Source organism: Corvus cornix, chromosome 1, assembly GCF_000738735.6.
Source record: "Corvus cornix cornix isolate S_Up_H32 chromosome 1, ASM73873v5, whole genome shotgun sequence".
NCBI classification, from domain to species: Eukaryota; Metazoa; Chordata; class Aves; order Passeriformes; family Corvidae; genus Corvus; species Corvus cornix.
Genome location: NC_046332.1, coordinates 7,851,714 through 7,875,373, shown reverse-complemented (window position 1 = coordinate 7,875,373; position 23,660 = coordinate 7,851,714). Strand labels below are relative to the sequence as shown.

At 37.7% G+C, this 23,660-nt stretch overlaps 1 protein-coding gene across 2 annotated transcripts in view; it reads right to left on the bottom strand.

The window, feature by feature from the left end:
* Positions 1 to 23,660, bottom strand: part of GBE1 (1,4-alpha-glucan branching enzyme 1) — a 143,417-nt gene that overhangs the window by 77,177 nt on the left and 42,580 nt on the right. For both annotated transcript variants that reach the window (XM_039556091.1, XM_039556094.1), the window contains exons 4-7: positions 6,324 to 6,449; positions 4,746 to 4,881; positions 2,047 to 2,137; positions 702 to 911 (exon numbers count right to left, since the gene is read on the bottom strand). In XM_039556091.1, coding sequence (XP_039412025.1) covers positions 702 to 911; positions 2,047 to 2,137; positions 4,746 to 4,881; positions 6,324 to 6,449 — 563 coding nt within the window. The remainder of the gene's footprint in view (positions 1 to 701; positions 912 to 2,046; positions 2,138 to 4,745; positions 4,882 to 6,323; positions 6,450 to 23,660) is intronic.

Sequence of the window (23,660 nt, the reverse complement as noted above, 5' to 3'; positions counted from 1 at the left end):
GAGAATACAAGAGTAAACAATATTAAATACTGCTAATCATCTGGCATTAATACATGCTTTGACACACACTATATTTATACTGGTTAATTAAGCTTGACCAAACTGGGTCTCTAGAACTGTCTACTGAAAATGACCCCTGTTCTGTATTAACTGTTGATTGACCTCCAGAAGCTCTTTAAAATGGAGTTAGTTGTCCTGGGGGGAAACTTTTCCTGCATTTCAACAACCTGACAGTTTGGCAATAAATTTCCAGAGTTTACAAGTTTTCATCAGCTTTTCTTTTTATACAGAAACATTATCTATTATATATATGCAATATACTATATAGCAGGAAAATATTAATATTCTAGAATGCATAAAAAACACAATTATATATTCCTATATAACAGATATTGAAATTTGTATTTATATAGAAATATATTTTTAAATAAAAGTAACTACACCATTATATAATACATACAATGCACATGGTATATAACACGCACATAGGTAGCCATGGATGACAGGAAAATAACAAAATTGAAATACTATCATTTAGTGTTAGATTTTAAGCATTTAGGCAAGTAGAGGAATTTAACTCCACATACTGCAACTGTTGAACAATCCAAATGACTTTACCAGTTTAGCAAGGAGTGTAGTTTTAATAGAACTGGTATGAAATAATAACCACTAGCACAGCTGAAGTGCCATTTTATACTCACTTTGCATAGTCAAAGAGCCTGCTGTCCCAGAGCTGGTGATTGCCTCTATATCCAGAATGGAAGAAACAAGAATCCGTACCATCAAACTGGTTGAGACCATCTTCTGAGTTTTTTGAGGCGTGGCTGTGCACCACATCAAGCAGGACCGTGATGCCCATTGAGTGAGCAACGTCAATCATTTCCTTCAGGTCATCTGGAGTTCCGTACCGGCTGTGGAAATGCAGCGTGGTACAATCAGGACTTAGGCTGGCAATACTGAACAGTCATCATGGAAACCACATCGAAGTCAGCAGTTCTCCACTTTACAGATATACACAGGTTACTTTTTCAGCCTCTTAAGCAGTAGCTATGGCTTACAAACTAACATTTCAAACCATTTTTCATTATAAAAATTCCATCATCCGCACAATGTTTTGCAGAAGTAGATTCAGTTTTATTTTTCCCTTTTTAATAATACATCAAATTCAGTATAAAAGATAACAGATACAACTTAAAGCTGCTATTTAATATTGAACATTTCCTTAGTTCATAAGGGACAAGAATATATTCATATTGCTGGAATAAAGTAACACAATGATTACACAAAAGTAAATGTACATCCACAAAGTCCACAAAATACACCATCAGCTGTTTTCCTGCTTAGTTATTTGACTTAGATACTACACCATTTTCTTATTTTTAAATGAAGATTTTTGTCTCCTGTGTCTGACACACCTTTTTTTAACTAATTAAGCCAGTTAAAAACTTCCTATCTAAATTCAGCCACTTAAGATGCTCCAAGATTAAAACAAAAAGAAACCAAAAAAATCAAAATAAAACAAACAAACAAAAAAAAATCAAAACTTCCAGATTTATCATGATTTTCTTAACAACTACCTGAAGTAATTTTTCATCTATTTTCACTCTACATCTCAAATCTAAGTACAGTCTGTTACAAGCCTGGGAACAGGTTCCCACAGAATACACAGAGCCATGACTTTAATCAAGTTCATTATGAACAGTGTACAGTTCTGTTTGTCATAAAAGCCCTACACATCCTGCTTGTTACTGCCAAGAATTCCACAACCCCAAACCCATGCATAAAGACTGCTGAAGGTGGATTACCCAGAACACGCTATGGCAGCTGAAGTTACTTATAAACTTTTTGTCTCTATCCTATCCAAAGTGTTTCACAGACCAGCTGATCACTCTGCCAAATTGGTTTCACATTTAAGAGGAAGGTAGAGCAAATACCTAAGCCATTGCTTCCCATTGCTACAAACACACACCTGCAAGGCAATACTGACTTCAGTGGAAAGGAAGAAAGGGAAAAGAACAGAGAAGATGCTGGAGCACTTAAACCTACCTTGATGCTGCAAAGAAACTCGTGACCTGATAACCAAAACTGGCATAGTATGCATGTTCCATAATAGCCATCAGCTGGACACAGTTATAGCCTATAATAAAAACAAATATAACAAACAAATGCATTCAGGACAGTTAAAGGAGTATTCAATATCTGTAACATATCCATTCCAATCTTCTCTCATTTTAGCTGCCTCTGACCCTAACAGTTAGCAACTAAAGATTCAGTAACTTTCAAGAAGAAATTCTACCTAATAGTTTATACTTACATGATCTCCATTACAAATGAAACAGTCAATTTGTCAAGTGACCTACACATATTGAATCTCCTAGATGTAGACAGAAATGCGTGTAATCTTTATTTACCTTCCCAATACTAGTTATGCCAACCTGCATGTCCTGAACTTCTGCTTCGCTCCTGACACTTGCAGTCCGGGGGTGTAGGGTTAGTCACCAGACACACATACTCTGATAGAATCACAGGATGGTTTGGATTGGAAGGGAACTGAAAGATCCTCTAGTTCCCACTCTGCCATGGGCAAGGACACCTTCCACTACACCATGTTGGTCAACATGCCTTCCAGGGATGGGGCATCCATAACTTCTCTGAGTAACCATTCCAGTGCCTCAGCACCCTCAGAGTAAAGAGTTTTTTCCTAATGTCCAATCTAAATACACCCTCCTTCAGTTTGAAGCCACCCCATCCCTGGTCTGCACTTGGACATCAAGTCATTGACTGAAACTCTGAGTGTGACCATCCTTCCAATTCCTTATCCACCAAGTGGTCCATCTGTCAGACTCACATCTCTCCAGCTTAGAGACAATACTACAACTTCACGCCATATGAAATCATTTTACCCCTTCAGAACCACTTTTTCCAACTTTAATAGTTACATCCTCTCTCTACAAGAGTCTTCCGAAAAGAGAAAACACAAGTGTAATGTGCTTTAATTCTGAGTTCACTCAAGAACCAAGGAAGTCCAGGAGGGCTGGGGGACACAGGGTGGTATCACCTAAGATAGTTCAGTGCATTCTCAAGGAAGGGAACTCTAAAGAATCAGGTGTTATCTACAGGCTGTTGAGACTCACACCATCACCACTTCTCTATCAGTTTGAAGAAAATCTTCACTTCATTCCTTAGTTTCAACAAGATGCTGTGGGATTTTTTTTATTCTTTCTGGGTTTTTTATTGCTGTGACATTTAAAACCAGAGGTATTATTAGAAGACAGTTGGCATGAGCGCAGCAATTTGTCAGATTCATTGCTGGTTTAAAATTCAGGCTTATTGTACTTATTTTTATTTACAGCATTTTTATAAATAGCAACATTACATCAAATTAATCTCATTCAATTTGCTTGCTATTTATTTCGCTATTTGTCATGCACATATTTCTACAAACTAGTAATACATTACAGCTCTCATACAGTGATGTATTTAAGCTTGTCCTAAGAAGTAAGACATTCCAGAACTGAATCTAACAGACCTTAAAAATGTATTTTAGAAGTGCTTAATTTCCACAATGTTTACTTAATGTAAACAAGAAGGAACGTTAGTTATCATTTCTGTATACCCTACCTCAATTTGATACTGCTTTTATTATTTGGTGAATCAGACTTTTCAATACATTTCTCCACAAAGAAAAATTTGTAGGCAAAGCAGAATGCTTTCCTAATTCTGTAAATGCTATTAACTTCCTGGGACAAGTGAAATTCCTTTGCAGTAAAGAGTCACAGATATGTAATGTAAAATCCAAATTTACTTTTTTATTACAGACTTCCAGATGTGCAAACTCCCTCATCTCACCTGCAAGCTCAAGATTATTGAAAGGCAAAAGCCACAAAACACTGACTCAACATGTAAAGCTACAAGACCATGTCTTCTTCAGGCACTCTGATAAATAAAATTTAAAAAAATCAAACACAAACACAGCCACCATCCACAGAGGTTTCAGCTATGGATGTCATGATTATTTTACAGCAGAGTGTAAAATACATATTTCATCAAAAGGCAGTAAAAGCCAGTAAGTTCTAACATTGTCCATTACAGAAACAGTGCAAAGACACCACGGGAAAAAGTAGTTAAAGAGAAATTGAGGTGAACAGTTTTGCTCTGTTTCCTGAGATAACATTACCAGCTCTTTCACACACCCTCTCCAATATACTAGAAATTCTTTTCCTGAAGAAGATTTTTCACATTTAAAGTTTCCTTGTTCTGATGCTTCAGAGCTACTGTTCAGGGATAAAAAAAGTCTAGCATGCTTATTCTGGCAAAACAAAGAAAAAATATGCAGGTATTTATTTTGTCTCTCCTTAGGACTAAGTTTTACATTAGTAGAACCAATTAAGGATGAAGTTATTTTCTGAAGACTGTCACTAAAACAGATCCTTTTCCAAGCTGAAAGCAAACCATGCCAAAAGCAAATTGCCTGGTAATACTTACCTAGGCTTTAACAATCATATTTTCCTTAAAAATCTGGAATGGGTTTTGATTCACATATCCTATTTTGGTCTTTGTTTGTTCTCCATAGATTTCACGTGTTTATAATTTTTCGCTCACCTACTATAAAAATAAAATCTATTTTTATAGTATGTATAATTGTAAAATGCAAAAAAATCTATAAATACTTGACAGTTATCTTTTCTAACAAGAGCACGGGCACAAAAAAAATTATCTCTTCAAGCATTCCTGGTATTACTTACCAAGATCCTTTATTCTAGGTAGTACATTGTATGTGAAGTTTTTATAAGAAGCTACTTTCCCTTCTGGGGAAGCAATTCCCACATGTGATTCATAGATTCTTAGGCTTTTTAATCTCTTGGGGGAAGGATTCTTATGCTATAAGGAAAAAAACAAAAAGTTGTCATTAGGAACAGCTTTGGAGTCCTTCTGAATTATTATGAAGCTTGTTTGAAGATAGAGAAAACAGTAAGATAGGATTTTATTTTTTAAGCATTATCTGCTTTTTGCAGATATGTGAAATCGCTGTCTTCTCTTAATTGAAATTAATAAATGTTTTACGCCTAAAGAATACAGTTCCACAGCACAGAATCACCTATATTCTAATTACTTAGGATTAAAATATAATTAAAAAATGCCAAGTCTTGAGATGAGTACACAGCATTTCTAGATGGGTGAAAACATTTGAAGAATATAGAGGCCATTGAAGTTAATATCCTATTTTTTTGTTTATTATTCAGGTGACATTTTGAAAAGGCAGAACAAAATTAGTTGAATACACACATGTGAACAGAAATTAAAGAAACAATGTGAAGAATAAAACTTTTGGTTGAGGCTTGTTACCTCTGTTTTATTTCCACCTCTACTATTCACAAAAGTACTTTTTTTTTCCAGTAAGGCCTTGTCTTCACCCGAGTGTTCTGGCCTTCTTTTCACTCGAGGTCATCCCAATCACTGCATTTCCAAATACCTACAAATTCCTTTTCTCACAGGGGATTGAGGTGTCACACAGCATCATATACAGAGTAGGCCACTAAACTGATAAAGACTATGGACTTCAATAAGAGTTACTGTACAGTATGTTATCTATTTTTTAAGAAAGTATTTTCCATGTCAGTAACCTTTTCTCTTCATAATTTGAATTGAATTTAACTCAAAATAGAGGCTACAGCACCTCTAATATAAAACACTGCATACCATTTTTCAGGGAAAACATCAAAAAGTTTAATATGAAACAACATCACTCAGACAGTCCAAAGTTTCCAAATGTTCTCCTAGGGTATATTTCACATATCATGCAAAGAGTTCTCTCCCTTACAGCAGTGCATGAGAAGTAAGAGGGCTTTAAATTCAATAACGGGATTTTCCTGATACAAAGAAACTGGGCTTTGACTGGAGCGTGGGCACCTTATTTTTTAAAGTTTCTTTCTGACTTCATACAAAATTAACAATGTTGAGTACTGAACTTCACATTTGTAGATAACCAGTCCTTAAATCAAGTACAGATAATTCCCTGCTCTCCCCCCTACCACAAAGAGCCATCTTGTCCCAGAATACTTGTCAATCTTGCCTAACAGGTGGGAAACCAAGTTTAAAATACCACATTAATAACTATTTTTTAATATATTCTACAGGAGGCTGAAAAAGCAGGTCAAAACCATCCATCATTAAAGATACTTATTTCTGTCAAAGCCATGAATAAAAGCCCTTCATTTCTCAGGTAGCTGTTTTAACTAGTTTGCTATCTCCTTTTATTTTCTTCCAAACAGGGATACAAAGATAACACAATACACCTCTTGAAAATAATACTGAAGCCTTACTATATATGACTGTGGTGGATTCCAGTGAACCCAATCATAATTCACTTTGTCTTCATCACGGACCACATATCTTGCCCAGGGTGAAATACGATAGAGGAGGGCGCCGTTTTGAGCACGAATCACCACCTATAAAATAACACAACATATGCAGGCAGTCACTTATAACTCACAGAACACCTTCTATGCAAGCCTTAGCAGGGAATGAAATAGTAGGCTACAGAGAAATTTAATTTAAAGAACACACAAACACACAATGCAAGTCAAGAGAAGGAAGAACGACCCTGCTCGCAGAGATGATTTGCAAAGGGACAGTAAACCAGACATGTCAGACAGGAGTGATGTTCACCAGCAAGAGCTGAAAGGTGAGGATATATACAAGCTTTATATAAGTAATGGGAGCAGAAGCCTTCCCAAATGGATTACTGTTAGGTTCCCTAATTACCCCTGTCATTGGTATTTCCTTTCCATGTTGTTATAAATTTAAATAGACATGCAGTATAATGCCATTAGGATGAGAAGTGTTGGCAAACAAACAATCTAGTAAGGCAATTTTAGTATCTTAATTTCATCTTCTTTTCCATGGTCTGTGAGTCCTTAACAATGTCACACAGACTGGAACCACAGATCACACAAGCAGCACAGGACAGCTTTTGGGTAAAGATGAAGAAAAAGTTCCACCTCTCTCACCTCCTCCCACCCTATCCCACCTTCCCTCTCCTCAGCACAGAAGGAACAGCACCACTCTAGTTTTGCTTGGTATCTTGGGTGCCACTAAAACAGTAACACAGATGGTCTGCAAATTTAAAACCTAGAAATGTACAAGCAAGTGAAGGCATGGAATTCTTAATTCTGGTTTTTTGAAAAAATTGATGACGGACACTTTTAGTTTGGTTGTTGGTTTTATGGGGCTTTTTTATTTTGTAAGAAAAACCATGAAGTTATAAGAAGCTTCAAATAAAAAGGGAAGTGGGTTGAGCTTTTTTCCCCATTCTTTTTTTTCTTTTTTTGGTTTAAAAAAGTGAATTGTCATTGCTCTTAATTCATAACAGGTAGTCTGGAAGACAAAATTACCAAAGAATTGCCTTTTCACCTCTGGCAAGTGTCTTTCACTGTTTTGATAGATTATCTGTATCCTTAACCCGACCATGGAAGAAGGCAAGATCACAGAATCGTGGCATACTTTAGTTGAAAGGGACCTTTTAATAGTCATCTAGACCAACAAAGAGGAAAATATGTATATGCAGAAGGTTAATGGAAGTTGACAGGAAAAAGGCAAGGGAAGTATGATTGCTGTGCCTCAGTACATAGTATTAATTCCAACAATTCAAAATAGGTTTTATAAGATGGAGTAATTAATACCAAAAACCTCATCATAAAAAGCTGAGAAAGTTATTGCAAAGATTGTACAGTTGCATGGAAAATTTATTCCGTTAACTGCACTAGCAAAGCTGACCCAAAGAGTACTTCTGCAAATTACATCAACACTGTGAAGATTCTCCTTGCTGATATAGCATTGACAATCTGCAAATTACTCTTAAGATAATAAAACTTATCTCCTCTTTCTAATATCACACTTCTGGTGATGCTATTGTTTCCTTTATGATTTTGCCTCAATTTACCCATCACAGAAATAAGACAATTACTGCATATAATAACCTACTCATGTTGACATTCCTTTTTTCTAGTATTTTAGTGTAATTCATACTAGACAGGCTTATGAAGGGTGAGCACATTTAAGAAATGTGAAGTAATTAATCTACATTCAGAACATTAATTAGCTGTAGTACTGGTTTAATCCAAAGATGATACTGGAGGGGAAAACTTAAATTTCTTTATTATGGTATATTAATTCAGTCACGCACAGTCTTTAATTTAAACTATTAAGCAATGAAAAGGTTGGGGGAAAAAAAGATATTAGAAAACCATTTAAATGATCAACCAGTTATTTCACTTTTTCAACTAACACTTCTATAGATATACTGCACAACCAATCTCTGTACCCCATCCTTCTGACAAAGTACAGGAACTTCTGTTGTTCTGTAGTGACTTAAACTGACTATATTTCCCCTCATTTGTGAGACACCAGTGCATTTGATTTACCATTTATTCGGAACTCATTTTGTTCAAGTACTAGTTTTTCATTTATTCAAAACACTTACAAAGCCAAGTTTAATGATTTCACTTTCCAGGAACTGAGAGACTTACAGGAAGTTGTACAAGTTTCTAGCAACTTTCACAGACAGAATTTTAATAGATAAAACTAAAACTTCCAAGAAATACATATATTTACTTGTCATATATTATGATAGTAATAACGTAGAGCCATAAAAAATGGTGCAGATCTACCATTCTAAGGGTTGGGTTTACACACTTGAACAGTCAAACTTTATAGAGTCTGCTCTGTTTTAAGGCTCACAATCTAAATTTTGGTTTTAGAACTTTACTTTCAGTTCTATTATGCAAAGATACAAGAAAACTCCCATGCTCAAAAGAAAAGGATACATTTCTCCAACAACAGAAGTCATGAAATTAAACCATGCAAATATCAGAAAAATCTCCAAAAAAAGTGGGGGAGCACTTATTTTAAACAAGTAATCATAAAATTTATTCTTTGCTTTCTTTACAGTGTAGGTGGTCTTAAGAAACATTTTTCAAATATATCCAGCCATGGTCATAGATTAAACTCACCCCAACAGTACAAACCTCAAGCTTGCTCATTTGTTGCTGCAATTTTTGAGTATCATGGGCTGTCCACAGAGAAAGCAGAGTCAAGAAAAACAATTATTACAACCCTAGAGCTGGTAAAGTTGAATCCTTTCCTTCTCTACTTTGTAGATGCATAATCAACTCAGTGTCCTTACAGATCTATCAGGTGATCCCCGACAATTTCAATTCTTAGCTCCTATGCTTGTTTAATACCTTTCTTAATTTTATGTGAATACCATTTACAGAGTCTCTCCTAGGCTTAATTAACAAGGTCTGTACTCAGCTTATTCCTCTCTCCTGATATTGTATAAAGTTTATTAATAAAGTTAGAAATAAAAAGACTTCAAATAATGTTTTCTGAAGTTTCTTGAGATAGAACTCTCACACCATCATGCTTAGCTGAAGCAAGAGCAAAAAAAAAAGAAAAAAAAAAAAAAACTGGAAAAAGCTGAATGGCACCACAAAACAAATAGCAATTCAGCCCAAGACTGACAAAAATAACTACTGCAAACAGTCTGACACCTTTAATTCCCATATTTTTGCTATTTCTTGAAACAATTACAGATAAATAAGTGTTGCAACAAAAGGAGTAAAAATATAAAGCACACATAAAACAAAGACAGGTAAAATCTCTTGCTCCACTCACCCCAAATTATGACTTGTGGTCCCTTCTCTGCAGTGTCCAGATATAAAAATTAGCTGCTGTGTATACTCTGAATGTGCTGTTACAGATTTTACATGTAAGGAATACTGAATATAGTCATTACACAGCCATTTTGACAGAGTACCTACAAATCTGTTTAGCAGATACTGTACTTTTCCTCCAAATTAGTTTGAAATGAGTAAAAACAAATTCATAAAAGTTGCAGCCTAACTAGCTACTACTTAGTTCATCAACAATTTATAGCTGACTTTACATTTTCTCATTAACTCAAAAAATAGTTCTCTAAAGAACATACATAAAACCATAATGTACATTAAATTAGGCTTCTTCAAGCTGGCCTTGGGATTTACCTACATCATTTTCTAGAGGCCCTGATCATTCCTCAATGTATATGAGGAGGCACATCTCACTATTTGATAAAAAAACTAGAGCCCTCATTAAATAAAGCTTTTAAAATGCATACTACTACAGCATGAAACACATGTCAAGTGAACCAAGCAAATTGACAAAAGCTTAACCTCTCATCACAAGTAACCTGTTTTACACTTATTTAGACTTTAGTTAAAGAAAATCCTAGGTAAAAATAGCCCCTGTGCTTCTGATCCTATTATTACAGAAAACACTCCAACAAGAGGACAAGTGCAGGGGGACAAAGGAAATCCAAGTTTCTGACACAAACTAATACATCCTCCCCAAATAGTTAAAAAACAGAGAAAACTGGTTAAGAAGAAAGAAACCAGGATCTCAAAAGAGTAATATTTACACTGCTGTCTTGGGGTGACTTTTAGGATGTGTATCCCCTATAGCCGTTCTATGCCCAGAAATTAATTTTGTGCCTTTCTATGCCTTTAAACTGAGCCTGAGAGGGGGAAGAGAAAAAAAAAAACCTGAGCAAAACTTTTCAATGCAGTTTGTTTCAAGGACACAGAGATAGAGACAGCTCTCTGCATTGAGCTAACAGCAGCAAGAGCAGAGGAAGCAGCTTGCTTGCTTTTCAGCCAGCTTTCGGCCCTTTTACTCCAGAGAGAGACAGAGAGTTGAACTTTGTTTTTCCTGTGACTTTGGTTTTTTTCCTTCTTCTTTTTTTGGACTGTTTCAACATCAGAACACTTCAGGAGAGTTCTCCACCGAGGCCCGGAGGTGGGCCCACCACAACCCAGCTCGAAGGATGGGGAGAGAGATCTACGGAAGGACTCTGAAATTTTCCCAGGTTTCTCTCCACAGTGAGAGGTTTTATTATTTACCATCATTATCCTTCTCCTGTGTGTTTGTTAAATAAATAGTTTCTATCTCTTTCACTTTCCTTCGAGGAAAACTCATTTTTTCCCAAACCTGGTGGGGGAGGGCTGGTTGTAACCTGACTTGTATCAGAGGCTATTTTTCTTCCAAATTTGTCCAAACCAGCACAATTGCCCAAATTTAGACAGAATGAAATGAAGAAAAAATAAGTGGTAAAGAACTTGCCACCATCTACATTAACTACCTCTTTGAAACATGAGATAAATACATTATCAAACTGTATAATACATGGACAACATGATTTTGTGCGTGTGTGTAGAGAGGGAAATGTCTTAAAACAGCAAGCCTGTCTAGAATTCTATTAAAAAGAGCTTTTTTTCCCCCTATTTCATAGTCTCCAAGATGGCTTTCCCATTGGAAACTTCTAACAGAAGAATGTAGGAAATTCAAAGTAAGTCATGCTGAATTTGCCTACATCGACTTTACAAACAGCTCACCTAAATAGTTCAGCATTTCTCCCCCCCCACTCCCCTACTGGTAAGCATTCAAAATCCTTGATGAGACCTTGGAATGTCACACGATTCTGGCTTCCAAGTGAGATATAAATACATGTAAATAAATGGTCTCACACAAATGAGTGTCAGAAAGATGGAATGAAAACGTCCTTCAAAACCTGACATTAAAAAGTCAATTTGCTCTAAAAATGGACATGGCACAGACACACAGTTTATATAAGTACAACTGCAAAACAAAAAAAGTGAAGACCTTAACCTACACTGTACATCTTTTGTATGGAGAGGTTAAAAATTTATGTTTGGTATTCATTTTCCATTATAGGGATGTCGGGTGTATTTTCAAAGTTTCTGTCTGAAGTGTTCAGCATCTTGAAGTTTAACATCCCAAACCACTGTGGTAAGTTATTACAGCTGGTGGTGGGGTCAGAGGCTGTGACCCAGGAAGAGGTGACCGGTCCGGGGAGATGGTCCCGAAAGGAATCGCCTTCCCGAGGTCCGGTGTCTTCCTCTCAGCTGCTGGCAGAGGAGCCCTTGCAGAAGCTGTCAGCTCTTTAGTGATTATCAGCTCGTGATTTCAGCTCAGCTCTGCAGGGCAGCCTCTAGGCCAAACCAGACCAGAGAGAGAGATGAGAGGACCCGTATGGCTGGTTCCGCACGAAGAGAGCTTTATTGTGGGTTCCCTCCGGCGAAGGGAAGGCGAGGGACGAGAGCTCTCTCCCACAGAGGTGCGCTGGTCTTTTATAGGGATACAGGGGATCAGCAAGGGGACCAATGGATTACAGAGGGTCGGGGATAGACCAATGGGTTACAGAACGATCTGCATAGGGTCTCCCAAAGGATTGTGGGTCTACTTTTCCTCACCATGACTCAAAAGTCCTTTCCAGGGAGTCCTGCTGGGTGATTGCAAAATCTCTTATCTCAGCAGACATCCCTCCAGGGCAGTGGCTGGGCATATCCCACAGTAAGTGCTATGGACTTCACAGATGACTGCATCCAGCATAGAAAAAACATGCCCTTAAACCTGAGTTTTACAGTATCAGTGCTACTAAGTGATTAGTTTTGAAGAACTTTCAGATCTGAATACAGAACAGTAGAAAAACAAATGTATGACTGAAGTCAGAGAAAACACAACCAACAAAGGCTGGCTTTGAAGGTATGCAAAAACTAGTGTGCGAAAGTGCATCTCAATTTTCCAATTTCTGGACTGCAGGAAGACAAAGCAGGACCTATTTCTCACAACACCATTAGTACCAAAGTGACAATGTGTTCCATGTCTTTCCACTAGAGGATAGGAAATTCATGAAATGGGGAGTAAGCTGTACGATAAAACTTAATATAGGGGCTATGAGTCTGTTTGATGATGTTTATAACTCTCAAAAGCAGTTTATTACAGTTAAGGGGAAACCATCACTCTGAGGTCAGTCCAGTATGATAAAGAAAAGGCAATAACACATAGGAGCAATTCAGAAGCTGAAATAGGTCTCATTTAATGTAATGATGCTGCCAATGCAGGACAAGTGAGATTGAGAGGCCTTGATTTTTCAGGCATTTGAGACTCTTGGGTATCCCATTATTCTGCCTTTCCAAAATAACACAGGCCTTTTATATCACCCACAGTACATTTGCCAACTCCTTCTGGATGTCTTGGGGCATTTAAAGGAGAACTCTGTGCTTACATTCAGGCAATTTTCAACCTACTGTGACTCAGTGAGATCTTCTGGCTTCTTTATGAAGAGACACCACACATTTTTTCCTTACACGATTGTTGGGGTTTTAGGAATTCCCCTTCTGTTTTCTTTTTTCTCTTGAGGAATTTTTCCCATATATGTTGCTGGGGTGACAAATTGCTGGGTGCTTGGGAGAAACAAAAGACCTGGCCACAGAGGGAGGGGTCCAACGGGGCTACTTTGTTTCACCTGAGTTTGTGGGCAGTTGTTCTCAGAGGGAGAGAGAGGCTGCCTTTGTCAGCACTGCAGGCTTCTGCTTTTTTGGCTGCCTTCCTTCTACCATGAGTGGAGCTCGCCCGCTGGAGCGGCTGTTGCACCGGGACCCTAACACCTCACCTTGGTAAAAGAGGGACCTTTTCACCATCTGCTTGGGTGCCTCAGGGAGAAACCCCAGGATTCCCAAGCCCACCTTTCCCTGCCCTGCTGGGAGCCGGGCTGCAGCCGCCCTGACCCCACCGTTGCTTTGAGCCTTTGCTACCCTGTAGCCCCGCACGCCCTGCCTGCAGAGACCTCCGGGGGTTCCCACTGCAGCTCCGGAGTTCGATACATCTCGTCTGCCACCCAGGATTTGTGCTCGTCCCTGCCGTTCCAGCCTGCTGTTCCCGAGGGTCCGGCCGGACACCGGGATCAGCTGCCCAGGGGTTTGTGAAGCCTTTGTTCCATCCTTCCCGGGATCCCAGGGCACCGGTGCCGCGTGCTTCCCGAGCTCGCTCCGGAGCGCCCCCTGCAGCCGCGGGGGAACCATCGCACCTGCCCTGCTCACCGGGAGCCGCCAGCGCCCCTGCCGGCTGCGAGCGGAACTGCACCCGAGGGGAAAGGGCCCAACAGCCGAGAGGGCTGGCACTGGGTTTGTGGTTCTGTTTGCTGTTACTGCCACAGTTATTGCTGTTTGTTTGACTGGTTCTACACATATAGATATATAATAGTAAAGAACTGTTATTCCTATTTCCCATATCTTTGCCTAAAAGCCCCTTGATTTCAAAATTATAACCATTTGGAGGGAAGGGGGTGGCATTTTTCATTTCAAGGGAGGCTCCTGCCTTCCTTAGCAGACACCTGTCTTTCAAACCAAGACAACAATCTATAATTACTAAAAAGTATGAAAGGCTTACAACAAATTTAAAAGCTTTGTCACAAATACAAATTCAGCTAAAACATAAATCCACCTGTAAAAATAGAGCTTAATTTGGTTTTGCTATTTATGACAGATGAAACTGTGCAGGAGAGCAGGACACAAACTACCACATTTAAAATTCGTATGTTTATGAATATCCCTTTTTTCTTTGTGTTTGCCTACCTTCATCTTCTCTTCACATCAGCTCCATTTGGCTACCCCAACTTCCAAAGTACACACACATAGATCTCCAGAACAGTGTGAGAGAATAATTCAAGGGACAGTTGTACAAGATCAGACAAATCCTCTGCTCAGCAACCACTCCTTTAGCTTTCAGTTCCTGCATCTAAAGCAGACTTCAAATCCATACATGAGCATTTCATTTAATTATGATGTGCTCCCATAAGGTGTCTGCCTCTGTTTCCATTAATTAGGAGACAGGGTCAAACATCAGAAATAAAAAAACATGCTGTCATTCCTTATTTTTCAGATATTTATTTTGATTTAAAACTATAATCTTCTGGACTAGTTCTTAAAAAAAAAAAAAAATATATATATAAAGAATTTAGACATCTTTCTGCTGTTTGAGAAATTTGTTATATAGTGGTTTATCATTTATACTCAAGTTGGGGAAAGGAAAATGAGGAAATGATAACTAACTAACTGATGAATATATGCAAGCCAATAAATTGCTCTGAAACACTGTATTATTATTTCATTACTTTAATAGCGTGAAAGCATTTAGAATGATTCTTGGTATATGTGGCTTTTAATACAACGATGAAATTAAATTGGCCATCAAATCAACAATAGCTAATAAATGAGAGTGTGGACTAGCTTTAATATAAATACGGAAATGTCAGTAAGCTGTTATATAAGGGCAATAAGCTATTATTTCAGCATTTTACAATCTATAGTATTTCATCAGCTTCAGATCTATTCATTTCTGACACAAAATTATCCAAATATAAAAGCCAGAGGAATACAGGTGGAAACGTCATCTCATCTCAATAACACGCATCTGATTTAAAAGCAAGTTCAAGCCAAAACATAAAACAAGGGCAGGATAAACTCTTAAAGACTCCCTAGGAAGTTTATATTAGATGCTGTGATAACATAACAAGGTTTTTCTACTACATGAAATTTACTAGAAATTTATCATCAAGATATTTCCCTCCCTCAGTTGTTCTATAAGTACATGAAGACTGAAAACAACTGCTTGAATATCAAGATTTTTTTAGTATAATGTGCACTGTAGAAAATCAAAGTTTACCTTTTTACATTTGCTGTAGATAAATAGGGTAACCAAGAAAAAGCACTATAAATTTACAAGAATACAAAAGAATTTGACCCAATATACTTTGGACACATTGCTCCTGTAAGAAAACCTGGTCTTAGATTTTATTTCATAAGTGCTGTTCATTTTCAAAGACATGTCCTGCATTCAAGACACCAATACAATCCTGCTATTCTCTTTTTCCTGAAATTGTACATCCTTTTCTCAACACCCTCAAGTTGCTCCAGAAAGAGAATCACAGAATTGTTTAGGTTGGAAAAGATTGAGTCTGTTTGATGCCATGAAGATTATTTGTCTTTTCTTTTATACCCCTGTTGCACCTTTTTACAACTTCTGTATTCTTAGTGCTTTTTGCCTACATTCTTGGACTTGTTTGTTCAGCTAGGAGACTAAACATTTTAGAAGCTTCGTAGCTAGGGATCAGTGTGACCCAGACCCCAAGGTCCTCTCCAGAACACATTCTGCAAACTAAGATAGAACCATCCAGGGGAAGATTCCTTGGGGAGGGGGGCTGATTCGAGCCTCTCATTGGGGAATCTTTGATAGATCTGCTAATTAGTAACACCTATAATGTTATACCTGATCTTTTGGGGGTGTGCATTGCGGTGGGCATTGGGGTGCATTCAACCTGGATGTAGTGCCCCTAAGGATCCTTAAAATAAATACCAAGGTAAAATCCCTTTTTCCCTTCTAACCATGTTTGACTCTTGATTTTAAGACCAGGAAAAGGCATCAGTTAACCCAGCACCACTGTGCTCACAACTAAGCCATGTCCCCGAGTGTCACATCCATATGTTTTCTTGAAAACTTCTGGGGATTGCAACTCCAGGACTTCCCTGTTCCAATGCATGACCACTCTTCCAGTGAAGAAGTTTTTCCTAATATCCAATCTACACTTCTTCTGACACAACTTGAGGACATTCCTCCTTGTCCTGTCACTCCTTACCTGGGAGAAGAGACTGACCCCCACCTTGCTACGATCTAGCAGCTGAAAGTACCCTTCCCTGTACACCCCTGCCTGCCCTTTTTCTTCCACAAAAAGTATCAGTCCTGACTTTAGCACCCAGGACAGAATGCACAGTTCTGATGATCTTTTGCCAGTGGACAGTGTACACTGAGGCCATTTACAACAGCAAATAAAATCATATCACCACCTCACAAACACAGAGGAAAACAGAGAGCAACTACTCCTTTCTTTCTACAGGTCAGTACAAGTTGGTGAGAGAAGCACTAGAGCATAGAGGCAGCATTTTGGTATGTTTGGTTCTTAATGCCTGGGAGCACAGCAGAACACTTTCTGACAACACAGTGCAACCTGCTGCGGAGCCCAGGACTGAAATCTAAAGTTTCTTCTCTGACAGTTTGCTTTAAAGAAGCTTTAGATAAAAATACAAAGCCTGATAAAAATTTGGGATTGAACAGAACACTAAAGAGCATTATTCTGTGATTGTCTCACTCTACCTAACAGATTTTAGAGGCCAGATATTTTTTTCCCTTTAATAGCCTCAGAAATAGAAGGCAAGAAATGAAGAAGCAAACACAGCTTCTCCACCACTGCCTCGCCCTTCTTTCTCCTGCATAGCCCTGTAACAAAGCTCAGGAGAGGCAGCAAGGAAGCAAATGAATCAGAAGCTCTTCAACACTTCAGCTTCCCCTAGTTTAGGAGTACCTTCCCAAATGAACCTTTACCCAAACTGGTGGGGCAAGAGGCATGGAAAATGGGAGATCTTTCCAGAACTCAACTTCCCCTGAAAAACTACCATACTCCATTCATACTGTTCCAAATAACCAAGAAATCAAGTGTATCTGTCAAGGTGCTTGTACTCACTGAAGTTATTTCCTTACAGTGAATTGAGTATAAACCTTGAAATGAAGTTTTGCAAAGACTGGACAGCATGTTACTTCTTCCAGGCTGTTCTCCTTCCTAAATTGCAAATTGGTTACACTGGCAAGAAAAAGTAATAGAACACTAGTTACATTATTCCTTCCCCCAGCTTTATTTTCCTCATCATTTTATGATTACTGTCAAAACTATGTCAGCTGATACAAAGCTGTCTGGTTTGCTGTTTTTCCTCCTAACAGTTTTCTGGAAAGGAAACCTGCTAAAGGGGCAAGCATTTAAATCAAATATTGAAAAAAATATGCCTTAGTTATCAGACATAATAGTACTTTTCAGGTGTTTTACATGTTTAACAAAGTTCTGCAGACAAATCTGTGTCATTCAGAAAGCACTGGAGATTTATTTGCTCTGTAAATACATCACAACATCAGCTATTACAATCTAAACTTATTATGGACATTAAATATTTGTTCACAATTCCCCCTTCTTTCCCCTTCCCTTCTCCCTCAGGGAAAGGAAATAAACTAAAAATAAAATACAATCAAGATATGAAAAAGACAAAAGCCTATCCTTCTAAGCCAAGTCATGAAGTCATGCCTCGATTTTCCAAAAGAGGGAGATGCAGCTCCATTTGTGATTTTAGTACTTCAATTGCATTGAAGAACTTCGGAACATACTTTAACTAGTTTACTAGATCAGGTAAAAAAAGGAAAGCTTTTGTTCCTTTTTCTATTCCTGTGCTTCTCTTAGAAAACAAAGAGAAACTAGTATTAACAAAAATACAGAAAACAATGTATTAGGTATTTGAATAAAAAAAGTAATTCAAAAGACGAAGCCAGCAGCCTAGTATTATAAAATTTCTATGCAGATAAAAATACCAGAGGAAAATCAAACTGTCAAAATCCAGGAAACCATAGGAGAGTTGCTAAAAATGAAAGCAACATCACACAGAAACATTCCCAATTGATTTTAACAGTCAAATGCATAGAAAATACTTCACTTAATCATCCAAGTACATGGATTTATAACTGTTAATTATGCAGAGGCAGCATTATTAGGTATGAGGGACAGCCAGTTTATTTTCACAAAGGGAAAACACATCTGTGCTGAGGGAAAGCATTCAAATTTTTCTTTCAGTCTAGAATCCTGATTTTTAAAAACTTTTTCCAAAATAAAATTAATAAATCAAAGGAAAACTGGAATCTCTAAAACACTCAGTTCAAAAAAGATTCCCCCCCCCCATGACTTAACCAGAAACAAGTTACTATAAAAACAGTGATGAAGGTGAAAGACTATAACAATTTGTATGCACAATATAAAAGCATTCCTGTGTGTATTCTGTTGGTCTCTTAATTAAGAGGCTTGGGGTACATGAGCATGGTTTGAAAAGCACCTATAATAATAAAGCACATTACACATACAATACACATACAGTAAGTGTAACTTATTAGAGTTGTTTCAAGCCATGCCAAGTAGAAAAGAAGCTGATGAAGTATGTAATGGAGCACCCAAGCATTAAGTATTACTTATCCTCAACTATAAAGCATTTGTATCAAGGACAACTGCTGCATAATGCACCTTGCTACTGGGTGGCTGTGCCACACTGCAGAGAATGTCAGGAGCTTTCCCTAGAAAGTGATCCTATCCTCCAAATAAAAACAATTCCCATAAGAATCACAGCCATGCATATATATACTCTTAATATGGACTCTCAAATTCTGTCTCAAGACCTCTTCTTTAAGAGGTCTCCCTCTTTTCCTCAAGGAAGAAAAAAAAAAAAATCACATTTTCTTAAACATACACCTCATAGTAATTGAAACAATTAGTCTTCTGTATGGATAAACTAAAAAGTAAGGTATTTTAAAGTATTTTTAAATAGCAAAACCTCCTACCAGAGAACTGTGCAATCTTCAAGTCACAGGGGAACTAAGCCTGCCAAAATAACTGAACAAGAATATTCTCAAGTACTGAACTCAGTCTGCAACAAAGGCTCCAAAGAACAACAGCCCACTGCATAACAATGGTTCAGCGGTGCTGCAACCTCTTCTATGAGTCCATGAGGAGTTGCAAATTGTTTACTAAATCCAAACAGGCAACATCAAGAGATCATTTACCTCCCAATGAGATAACAACTCTTCCTGCTGGCAAACTTCATTTGCAACCCAAAAAAGTCTACAATAACTTCCTGAAGGGTCATGGCTCACTATCACATGGTGAAACATGAAGGGTACTGCCACAGAATTAATGTTCTACTCCCCTTCAGCATGACTTATATCTAGAAATGTATACAATACATAACTTCAATCCTGTTCTGTAAGATTCAAAATCCCAGGAATGCCATGTCTGTTTCTTCTTGCACATAGGTTAGGTACCGTGATGCTGCAGAACACTTGTTTCATTCACTGTTCAACTTTGCAGACCTGGTGATTGCTTTTTGGATTGTGTTTTTTTGCATCCTACTGACCATTTAAGACAGGACATTTAAGTGATACAGAACTTAGCAGACTGAGCAAGGATATTCCTTCTTCCCCCAAGCTAAGGTACGAACCAGAATAATTAGAAGTATTTCAATGTATACATATAAGGAAACAGCAAACATTTCTTCAGGAAGCTTTCCACTGAAATCAAGTTTAGTACCTCTGCTCAGGGTACCCAAGACTCCCTTTCTAAAAGCCACCTGACTGCACATAACCTATCCCACAATGAGAACAATCTTCCCAGGGAAGTGCTGGACTCCCCAAGGTTGGGCACTCAAGATACAGCTAGACAGGGCGCTGGGCCATCGTGACTAGGCCATGGTTTTGCCAAGAATGGTTGGACCAGAGAATCCTTGAGGTCCCTTCCAACCAGGTATTCTATGTTTATGTTCACATCTTACAACCCTGAAAGTTCACCACATCTTTAACACCTCTGTCCCTAGAACTCTAGCCACCAGCCTGACATTATTAAAAGATTTCCTGGTTTTTCATGTTCTCATTATAAACACATTTTTGACTTCAGACTGCTTGAAGTTCATGAGACCTGAACTCCACACCAGTCTGGTACTATGCTGCTGCACCTCCTGATCAGTAGGGTCAGATGCAACACCATCTATTTCATCAGTGACAGTAATTACACTTGATGAACTTTACTAGCAGTGGTTCCCTGACACAGATTAACCTACCTGCTCACCATATTTGATTCCTTTTCAAGGTTTACAAGTTAAACACAGAGCAAGCAGACCTACTACGAAGTATAGGATACAGTGGTAAAACTGTAAGGATTACGTTTTAAAACTATTCTTCACAACTAGCTTTCCTCTACCCAGCACCTCATGAATACAAATGTACTTTCTGGTACTTTTAATCATGATTAATAAACTGTTAATGTTCTGACTCAATGTAGTTCTTCCTTTGCACACTTGAATATTAAAAAGGGTAATACCTTTGGACGGGAAAACTATTAAAACCAATCGTAGTAAACTTTGAAAGCACTTTGTACAAACTTATAAAAGAATTGTGTTGTTCGTGCTTGCCCCAATCCTATATTGGACTTGGCACCTATAACTGCGGTTCAGCAATCACTGAAACCACTCACACACGCAAGAGCAGAATATCAGTCGAAAAATATTGTGTTAACCAGTGCACAAGATATCAAATCTAATCACCTCATTACAGTACAAGATGGTCCCTCAAAAAAGACTATAAACGTCACCATTTAAATACATTGAATATACATATATACATACACTGACATGGGAAGAAGAAAAGGATAAAGACTCAGCAAATAATGGAATGCAGAGTTTTTAAAAAGTTTCTGCCACTTTCTGAGGTGTTCTTTCCATGAAAATTGTATGAATTACATCTCATGAATATACAAGTGATATTTAGTTGCATATATTGATTCATGCACCTACCCAGCACATGGTTAACTAAAGTCTCAGATGAGTTTATTACTCTAAAATATTATTGTTCTGGTAATAATTTCAGAAATCACATCTCTATTGTCATTATTAGAAAGTTAAGCAATATTTTAATATATCCTCTATTTTAATATACCCTCTCCAGCTCACAAAAGAAAATTTAGTGGTACTGCTATACCAATTCTTTTCCTATTCAATGTTCCAGAGCAGCAGGTAGCTCTACCATAAATGCCAATTTTTTTTTTAAGTACTGATCTTGCCATCTATTTTTTTGAGATGTGTGAAAATATTGTAGAACTTGACCATGAATTTGGAAAGTATTTTCAACTAGGTTTGAGTTCTTATAGGATTCAAGTTGCCAGTTGTTTTCCATTTTCTGTGTTGTTCCTTGGCATTCCTGTAAATAGCATTAAGCTATTAAATAAGTTCCCCAATGCAGATACTAAGATCTCAATTTTTACCAATACTATCCCCATGACTGAACTCCACTGACACTATTTCAAAATTAGGATCTTGCCAACTACAGTGAAAACTTAATTCACAGGTACATTTAAGCAGTTGGAAAAATCATTTAGAAATAAACAGTAAAAGGACAAAGTGGAACACTGATTAAACTCCTGCATTAATACGACCACACAGGATGAGACATGCTATAAAAGTCTATCCATGAAATTTTTTTTTAAAAGCTTGCTGTGTCCTGTAAAAAGGTAATTAAGAATACCAACAATGAAGGAAAAAAAAATCTGTCATTTTCTACCACAAAAGACAAATACTTGCACCCCAACTGCTATCACTGTAGAATGTCAAACACGCTGATGTTTAAGGAAAATAACTTTCAAACTACCCCGTTACAAATAAAGAGAGGTAAAGAGGCTTTACTTATTAAGGCATAAAATTTGGTTTTGGGTTTTAATCTGTGCTCCCCTTGACATCTGTCAGAAGCTTAAAAGCCAACACTATACTACCACAGCAGCAACTATATTTGTTCACTTAACTCACTCTAAGCTCCCAATTGATCCATGGGAGAAAGAAAAAAGATGCCCTTTTCTAGCAGGTAACCTTATTTTGTAGATGGATGTCAAAATCCACAAGGGAGTCATTGAACTGTCATAAGCATCCATCTCCTCATACAGAAAAGTGTCAGAAGATTTACAGCATGTTTTTTAATTACTCATTTTCTTCAATGTTTACATTTACTTATGAGAAGACTGCCTGAAGAGCTAGAGTAGACAGCCTGCTACTACTGAGAACAGGCAAACATTTGACCTCTGCTCCTCATTTATTTTCCCACAAAAATATTTTTTGACCTCATCTAAATTAGTGTCAGCAACTACACTACATCCATTTCCCATTCTGGCTTAGATATTACTTATTTAAAAGAAATGACCTTGTTACCATTTCAGAACTTGGCATTCGCCTGTAGAAGTTAAGATCAAAACAGCATAGACAGAAGCTATAGATAAGGACCTTCTGGAGGAGACATTTCTTCCTCCTACAGATTAATCACCACAATAGTGTCTGAACTTGACTACTTTAACTTAAATATTTAAGAATCATACTGGCAAAAGAAACTGTGATTATCTTATGCTTCTTTAGTAAAGAAAAATGGGAAATACTTTCATTACTAGAAAGATGTCTGCTGCCTAGTCTAGTGCAGACACCAATACCTGTGTATTTCAACATTACCTCTGCAATCTGCATAGCAATTTCCATCTGCAGGCAGTCCAATATCTCAGCTTCTATATGAACAAAGAACTGCACAACTATTCTCTAACACACAAGTCCTCATGTTCCCAGAAACACAGACATTTATGAACAATCATAAACTAACAGAACCACGTAGCTCAAGGAAACCTTAACGAAAAGCAGAAGTTTCCTGAACCCATCAGTGGAATGGGAGAGGATAAGATCAGCTGTAGCATGAGGGTAAGGTACATGCCTACTATGTGAATATTCCAATAGCTTTTGTGATAAACCATCTTTGAACTACTTTAACTCGAGACCTTTTTGGTTTTTTCTCTTAGTCCCATCATCTGACTACATTACAAGCACACATTGTGAAGTGTTAGATTCAGTCCTGAAGGCACCACAGGACAAAAACAAAGTGTCATGAGAGATTACTAGCAAAGCTACAGATGAGGTTGGGTGCAGCTCCATATGGATGGAGTCATCAATTATGACTACATACATTCAGGAATCAAGTTTCTAAATACATGGTCTTTTTCTTTTTTTTAAGGATACTCCTAAGCAAATTTGTTTCACATGCAGACAGGCAGTTCCTGCTTCACAAGCCTGTTGGACAATAATGTATTTTGAGCATCAGTGACAGCCACG